At 37.1% G+C, this 8,445-nt stretch overlaps 1 protein-coding gene across 1 annotated transcript in view; it reads right to left on the bottom strand.

Annotated features, from left to right (window-relative positions):
- Positions 1-5,300: 5,300 nt before the first annotated feature.
- The window catches only part of LOC101993537 (interferon-inducible GTPase 1-like), a 6,016-nt gene continuing 2,871 nt past the window's right edge, over positions 5,301-8,445 (bottom strand). Inside the window, exon 2 of the mRNA XM_005356386.3 lies at positions 5,301-7,734. Coding sequence (XP_005356443.1) covers positions 6,472-7,713 — 1,242 coding nt within the window. The 5' untranslated portion in view covers positions 7,714-7,734 and the 3' untranslated portion in view covers positions 5,301-6,471. The remainder of the gene's footprint in view (positions 7,735-8,445) is intronic.

The raw sequence follows: 8,445 nt of genomic DNA, 5'->3' as shown, positions 1-8,445 counted from the left end.
TGGGTGCTTTGTCTTGTTTACTTGGAGTTTCTCACAAGCTCTCAGCAATCTCCTCACACAGCTTCATTCAGGGATGGTGTTCTGACAGTCAGTGTTTAATCTCATCAACAGAGAAACAAACTAAGGCAATGGATAAATTACCTTTTATGGCCACCAAATTCCGTACTGTGACAATGGCTACTTATGCCAAAACATCTCTCTTGTTACATGGCTTTTCCTGGGAAGAAAGAAAGAAATGTCTATTCATACTAGAAAGGGCACTGGTGACAAGCTAAAGAAGAGATTCCAGCCATGTCTGGTTTAATGAGTCAGTGAGTTTATTAGGTTTAATTAGAAATTTTATTGCTCTCTGTCATCTTCCTCAGGTGGGCAAACACATGAGGAGAGCTTTGTATCCTGGGACTTCATTTGGTTTTACTTAACTCCTCTTCTGACAATGTATTGGGCAGTCTAAGACCTTCACCTGCATGTATTATGCATGCAAATCTCGATAGTGACACTTCTATCATCCTAGGACATTACCCACTTCTACTCTGGGTGCATGTACACCTACTATAGACAATGGGTAGGATCTCTGTTTCAAGAACCCACTAGGATCTACCTCTGTGTCCAGTTTCTATTTAGATATGTCTGGGTACAGGATTGAGAGAGCCAATCAAATGGGCATCATCACTTCCATATATCAGCATTTATTGTAAGAACAAGGCAATGAGTTCTCCTTAACGCAGCTTTGGTTCTTCTAGTCTCTCTTCAAGGCATCAGTTGTGTTCTGTGTTTTTCCTGGGTAGACACAAAAAAATCTATTCATCCCATCTAGGAACCCACGACAGACCAAAGGGACATCTTTCTAGTCTAGTTTGTGAATGAGCGAGTTTATCAGAGTGAGAGTGACTTACAGGAAGATTGCCCGATCAGAGGAGGCTGCATCACTGAAAAGCCTACTCGAGAAGGGCAATGATCCACCACAGTTGCTGCCTTGGGGCCCCCTGAACGATTTTCAGGAACTACAGCTGCTCTGAAATCTCCACTACCACAGAATTCTTTCTGCTTATATATCCTCGAGGGGAAGGAACTTCATGAATCTTTTACATCTCTGTATGTTGTTGTTTTGACTTTTTAACTCTTTGGGCGGGGGGTGGGGCTGCCCCTCAGCTCCCAAACAAATGCACACAGAGACTTACTAATTTTAAATGCCCGGCCTTAGCTTGACTTGTTTCTTGCCAGCTTTCCTTAAATTTTCCTGTATACCTTTTGCCTCTGGGCTTTTTACCACTCTCCATTTCTTTATCTCGTTTCTTTCCTCCTTTTTTCAATTCTGGCTGTGTGGTTGGGTGGCTGACCTCCTTTTTTTTCTTGATCTTTTCTCCCAGATTTCTCCTCCTACTTATACTCTCTGCCTGCCCCTCATATCCTTACTCCTTCCTTGCTATTTGTCATTCAGCTTTTTATTAGACCAATCACGTGTTTGGACAGGCAAAGTCACACCGCTCCACAGAATTAAACAAATTCAACATAAAAGAATGCAACACATCTTTGCATCATTAATTTAATTGTTCCACAGATCCACAGCATAAAAATGTAACACTTCTTAAAGTAACATTCTACAACATTTCTCCCTTTGTCTAAATAAAAATGAAAGGTTTTAACATTAACAAAGCAAAACTACACACAACAAACCAGTCACCAAGTAAGAATTACATTTACAATACTTAGCCCATTTCTGTTTAGCATATTCAGAGAAAATAATCCGTTACCTATCTTATCTTAATGAAATTAAAGTTTTACATCCATTTTACTTTCTATAATAACTTAGGAAAATAGCAACTCTAGCAATCTATTCTTCAACTCCATCAAAGACCCTCAGAAGAATATATTATTAACAGCAGAGACTACTTGCTGCCTGGACAGTCACTCCAAGTTCATTTGCAACACTGGGGCATCTACTTTCAGCCTACAGGTGAAGAGTATCTCACAGACTTTTCAGTTTAGCAGGATATGTGAAGGACTGTTCTGCCTTGTTTCAGATGTCATTTTCCTGTGAGTCCTGTGTGTCCAATCTTCAAGGTACACAGTCAAGCAGTCAAAGAACAACCAGTTTCTTTCCCAAATGCCTAATCTTGTCACAATGAAAGCAAACTTCTATGAAGTTTCTTTGATGCCCATCATCCTCTTATGATGTTCATGTATGCAGCCAGAGGCAGATGTGTCTCATTGTCATGAAAAGCCCTAAGTTAATAAAACATTTTAAATACCATATTCTATAGGTTTTTGAACTGTTTGCAGAGCATTTATCTATCTAAAATATACCTATTAATCTAGAAATCATAACCAATGTGACTACAACTTTGATTATTATAGAATATTAACCTCATTTCTTATTTATATATTTCATCCTTAAATGAACTGCGTAAGTGCAATATTCCCAAGAGTAGAAACATATACAGTGGTACAATATTTATTTATAAGCTTTAAATTTGTATCAATATACCAAAATTGATGCCAATGCAAAATATCTGAGTTTAATAGTTGTGTTTTAATCCTATATTTCTATATTACCCTAAATGATAACAAACATCCATACCCCATCAAATAGCCAAAAGCCCCCCACATCCCTCTTGGGAATATTGGCATTGTGTTCTCAAAACTATATCCTGTTGTATGTGGGCATAGACATTTTTTCGGGCCTCTGAGGAAAATTGCGATAATGGCCAAGTCCTGGGAAGATCAGCTATAACCTTTATAGATATTTATCAACTGTCAAGATTCAAGAGGTCTCATTGTTCAAAGCTGATCCATATTATTCCCGAAGGAATCCAAAGTTTCTTGTCTCCTGTGGGAACAAAACTCCAAAGCATATTTGATTTCCATTTGACAAATATGTTTTTGGCTTAATTTTTGAAGTTAAGATTGTCCTAAAGTATATAGGCTGGTTCATTTTTTCAGTCCTGTTCATAATCCCATATCTCCTAACAGTTGTCTTTGCCCATCAGCATTCAAAAGCTTCAACACAATACTATACAGACCTTATATTTTTCTAATCTACTGTGGCTTTTTTTCTTTTACTCCATTGTCTCTTTAAAGACTTCATTATTTTTAATCTATTTCTTCCTATGGCTATCTACACCAATTTTCTTTTCTTTCTTAAACACACTTGAACATGTTTACAGTTTTTTTCTATCTGAACCTCTTTTTACTATTTTTCATTTAGCAATTTTTGAACTCATGAGCCTTTAAACTGCTAAGTGATGTGGATCCTTTCCCAGCTTTGGTGGCTGATTCTGTCTGCTTCTTGGGTTGTGAAAGCCAAGGCTAAAGCTTATGGCCTGGTTGGAGGTTCCTGATGAGGAAATTCACACCCCAAACTCTGGAATGCCAGTACCCTGTACTAGGACAAGTGTCACTTACTTAGATTTTTGTTTCTACTTTGAGGACAGAGGCTGCTCGTTCGTTTTCCAGATGACCAGACTCAAAATAATAATACAGAAACTGTATTAATTACAACACTGCTTGGCAAATGACTTAGACATATTCCTGGCTAATTCTTATATCCTAATTAACCCATTTCTACTAATCTATGTATCATCACAAGGTTGTGGTCTACTGGTAGGCATCTTTCTCCTTCAAAGTTACATGGCATCTCTTTGATTCTGCCTACTTTCTTCTCTATTTCTGCTTGGAATTCTGTCTTATTCTGTTCTGATTTTCTGTAGGTCAAAGCAGTATTACTCATTAACCAATGGCAAAAGAACACATTCACAGCATACAGAGGGGAATCACATATCACCTCTCCTTTTCTGTCTAAATAAAAAGGAAGGTTTCAACTTTAACATAGCAAAATTTAATATAAAAAACAGGTATCAAGCGAGAATTATAGTTACAATATTTGTATCTATTTTATTTTTTATCATAACTAAGTAAAACTATGATTATACCTATCTACTCTTCAACTACATCAAAGATCCCAGAAGGTTATAATATTACCTAAGTTAACAAAAAGTCCATTTTAAGCAACTTCCAAAATTCTTGAATTGACAGAGACATCTCACGGCCTGGACATTTACCCAAAGTTCTGTAACATTGGGGCATCCATATTCATCCTACATGCCTATAGTTTTTGATAGACCTTTCCATGAAACAGAAAATTTCAAAGACTGTTTTGCCTCTATTGACAGTTTGTCATTCACTTTCTTTTATTTCCTGCAGAATGTCTGGCAGACTCTTTTATGAAGCAGGAACCCTGAAGGACTGTCTCACTTTTAGGCAAGTTTAGCAGTTATTTTTGTGGGTTCTGCATGTCCATTTCATACAGTATAACATATAGCAGTCTAGGCAACAGAAGTTACATTGAAGGCAAATTTCATAATGAGTTTCTTCAATGCCCATTGGGCTCTCTGAAGTAATTGGTGCTGCCAGAAGCAAACATGTCTTACTGTTGAGAAGAGTTTAAGTTCTTAAAACATTTTAAATGTCATATTCTGCATATCTTAGAAAGATTTCAAAAATACCTATAAGTCTGTACATCTAGACAACCCAACTAAAATGACAAGTTTGACTATTACAAATGACTTTTAATTTCTTTTTCTTAAGTATACATTATATTTTTAAATAAAATTTACAAATACAATACCTAAACAAGTGCAGAAATATAACATATAACAAAATTGACCTAAAAATTTGTATCAATAAACAAAGATCTAAACAAATGCAAAGTATTCATCTTTATAGGATATCCCCCTTTAAATGCAAACAAACATTTATAAAGGATATTTGGGAATTTGGATGTAGTTCTCTTCAAACTGCATCTTTATTTCTGTTGGGAGAGGTAATTTTGGGGTCTGTTGAGACCTTTCAGAGGGTCTTGGTTCATTAAATCACAATACTTTGGAAGGAATCCACAGGTTCTCACCCTCTGTGGAAGAAAAGCAAAACCTCTTTTCCAAAGGAACATATCCTTAGACCCAAATTTTGAAGTTAAGATATCTTTAAAATATATATGCTGGTTTAGCATTGCAGCCCCCAGAATCAAATATCTCTCTGTATTTAGCTCATTCACAGGCAAAAATTTAAATAAAATTTATACATAAATTCAAATAAACTCAATATTATTAAAAATTCAAATAAAACACAATATTATACATAATATTGACATCTTTATGAGACTTATTTTTCTTACCCTATTACTTTTTCTTGAAGTTTAATATTTATTTTATTATCTTTACACATTTAATATAAGACTGCCTGTACTCTTATATATTATAACTGTCTATACACTTTTTCCTCTCTCTCTCTCTCAAGCCTATGCACATTTATGCAACACTGTGATCCACTTAGAGGTCTTTTTTTAAAATCTGAATTTATCTCTATTGGCAAATTGACCAGAAGCACTTTTTAAAAAAAATGCTAAACAGGCATGATTAGGACCAACTCTGTGGCCCTGCCTGTTGACTTGACCTATTTTAGCGTGGCAAAGGAATGTTCACTGCATCTACATCACCATTAAGCAATTTGTAACATGCTGCTCACATACCCTATTTAAGTGCTCCATCTCCTGAAACAGCCAGAGTTGTTTGTGCTACTAGCAAGAACCGGTAAAGAAGCTGAGCAGCTTTTGCTGCCAGTGCTAAGTCAGGAAGACCTCTCCTAAAGGAGCCGCTGTGCCCCCCGCTTGCTGCCAGCAAACAGAGTCCACTGGAAAGAAAATGTGACTACCAAGAAGCTGCACTCAACTCTGTTCTTTTGTGTTTGAAATTTCTTATTAAACTCTCTCAAGTTTTGTGTGGATGTAGTTGCCCACATTGGGCACATCTTACAATTTATATTTCACAACAGTAGTTTGTAAGACTTTAGTTTTTTTTACTTCCCGAGTTTCATTTTACTTCATATTCAAAATGTTCCTCTTGTATGGTATGCCTGTTCACATGTGTCTACGCAGGTCTGTTTTATATTAGGCCTTATCTTCAATTGCTTCCTGTCGTTTTCCAAGGCAGAGTCTGACAGCTGGACCAGAGCTTGCAGATTTACTTGCTCTAGCTGGCCAACTTGCTCCACGGTTCCACTGTTTCTGCATTCTGAATTTGGAGTACAAGGTGGCTGTCACACCCACTCAACATTTATACAGGTTGTGTAAATTGATCTCTGCTTCTTCTGTCTGCATGGCATGGCAAGTGCTTTGTGCACTGTGTGTGTGTGCATGTATGCATGCATGCATTCATATGTGTGTGTGTGCCTGTGCATGTGTATTCAAGTGTGCATGTGGAGCTGAAAGACAAGAGGGAAGGTAGAGTGCTGAAGTTGGGGTTGTCAGGTTCTGACATATTAACACACATGGCTCTTACCCTTAGTTTGTCCCATAGTGATAGAGGACTGGCTAGTGAAAAAAAAAGATATCATGAGGGAATTTATCCGGTGACTTCCTGGCATTAACCATTTGATCTTGTCATGGTCAGTAGCTGTGAATGAGTTGAATTTGAACTATATTTTTGAATATGTCTCTCTAAGGAGAACTTTGGCATCTTCAGTCACTGTGTCAAGGAAAAGAAATTCTAAGTAAAAGGTTTTTCTAAAGTAAAAATCTGCAGCAAGGAGTCCACCATTAGCTAAGTGAAATTTCTCCAAATATTTGAACAACATTTCTCCTAATGTTTCTTCTTTCTTAGTTTCTAACAAATAAGGTGATTTAATGATTTTTCTCAATTGTTCAATAGGCACTTGAGAATCCTTAGCAATGACGTCCAGGGATGCATCATCCACTCCAAAGAGGACTCGGTAGTGGTTTAACTTCACCTTTAGTTTCTCTACATCATTTGTGTGGATGCCCACTCCAGGAATAGCAGCCAAAAGTCCAGCCGTGAAGGCTTCCAACCAGATATGCTGCTGCAGAGACTTGTGCTTTCTGTCAATGACTGCCTCGGTAATATTAGGCAAGGAAAGCATAAAATTGTGGCGCTTTTGATTAGAAAGATCCTTTATCAGAGTGTCCATCAGAATTGGAAAATCATAGTCAGATAAATGTCTGTTAGAAATCAGGAAAATCTGTGGTTCATCCATGTTATTCTGAGTGAAGGTGTTCACACAGTAGCTTCTGATCTGCTGCAGGGTCTTTTCTCTGTCAAAGGTGCGTGGTTTGGATTCCTTTTCATTTTGTAAATCTATGTCGACCTTGGTTCTTACAAAGTAGTAATTCTTTTTCATGAATCTGATTGCTTTGGCAAGATCTAGTTGAAGTTTTGTAAAACGTGTGGCAGAAACAATAATGAAGAAATCATACTCTTGGAATTTCACTTTCTCCAGATAATCTTTTGGTGGAAAGTTCATAGTTCCAATGCCAGGCAGGTCCCATAAAACCAACGTTTCAATTTTGGGGTGCTTATATGAGTTTCTCATCATAGTTGTTTCGGTTATCCCTTCTTCAGCTGCACCTTGGTCTTCAGGTCCCACCCCCCTCAGGGCATTGATGAAGCTGGACTTCCCTCCTCCAGATTCTCCAGTCACAGCAATGTTTATTGGGGCCTTTTCAATAATTTTTAAAGCAGCATTGATTGCAGATTTTGCCCCTTGAATGTTTCCGTTTTTCAGATGAAATTCTATTAAATGGATAGTCTCCTGAGAAATGATTTTGTTTTCTGCCTTAATCTCCATAAAATATTTAGTGACACTGGACACCAAATCTCCATTGTCTTCATTGTTAGATGTATCGGAGAATAACTGACCCATGATTCTGATAAAAAATAATCACTGAAAAAAAAGGAAGAGAGAGTTAGTTGCAAAAGATGAAAGATGATATTTTCCTTAGCACTGTGTTTCTTCTCTCTGCTGCAGCCTTAGCTATGTTCTGATATTGACTACTTCCCATACATTTTGCAGTGATTTTTTTTTTTATCAACAAGATAAAAGCTTAAGTCCTATTGGAGTAGAAAATCTCATTTGAAAAATTTCTGCCATCAGAATGTACTTGGGGCATGCCCATGAAACATCTTCTTGATTTAGGATTGATGTGGGAGATCCCAGCCTAATCTGAATGGTACCATCCTTAGGCTGGTGGCCCTTGGTAATATAAGAAAGCAGTGTCTGACTATGGGGAGCCAGTCAGTAAACAGCATTCTCTCATTGTTCTTGCTTCTATTTCTGTAGAGTTCCTACCGTGACTTCTCTCAGCAATGGACTGTGATCAGAATGGGTAAACCCTTCCAAATAATTTCTTTTTCCAAGTCCTTTTGGTCATGGTGTGTATAAAAGCAATAGGAAGGAAATTAAAACAAATTTCTTCTAGTTTTCAATTAAACCCTTTATTATGGAAAAATTAAAACTTAAGTAAAGTGAGGGAAAATTATATAAAAAACAGCATGGGTCCTTTAGCCAGCCTCAGGAACAACAAAAACAAATGCAACTGTATTGCATCAAACCTGACTGCAGTTTTGTATATCAAATCCAAGATGTTTTCTCCAT

The sequence above is a fragment of the Microtus ochrogaster genome, chromosome 18 (genome assembly GCF_000317375.1).
Source record: "Microtus ochrogaster isolate Prairie Vole_2 chromosome 18, MicOch1.0, whole genome shotgun sequence".
In the NCBI taxonomy this organism is placed as follows: domain Eukaryota; kingdom Metazoa; phylum Chordata; class Mammalia; order Rodentia; family Cricetidae; genus Microtus; species Microtus ochrogaster.
This window is presented reverse-complemented; position numbering and strand designations above follow the sequence as displayed.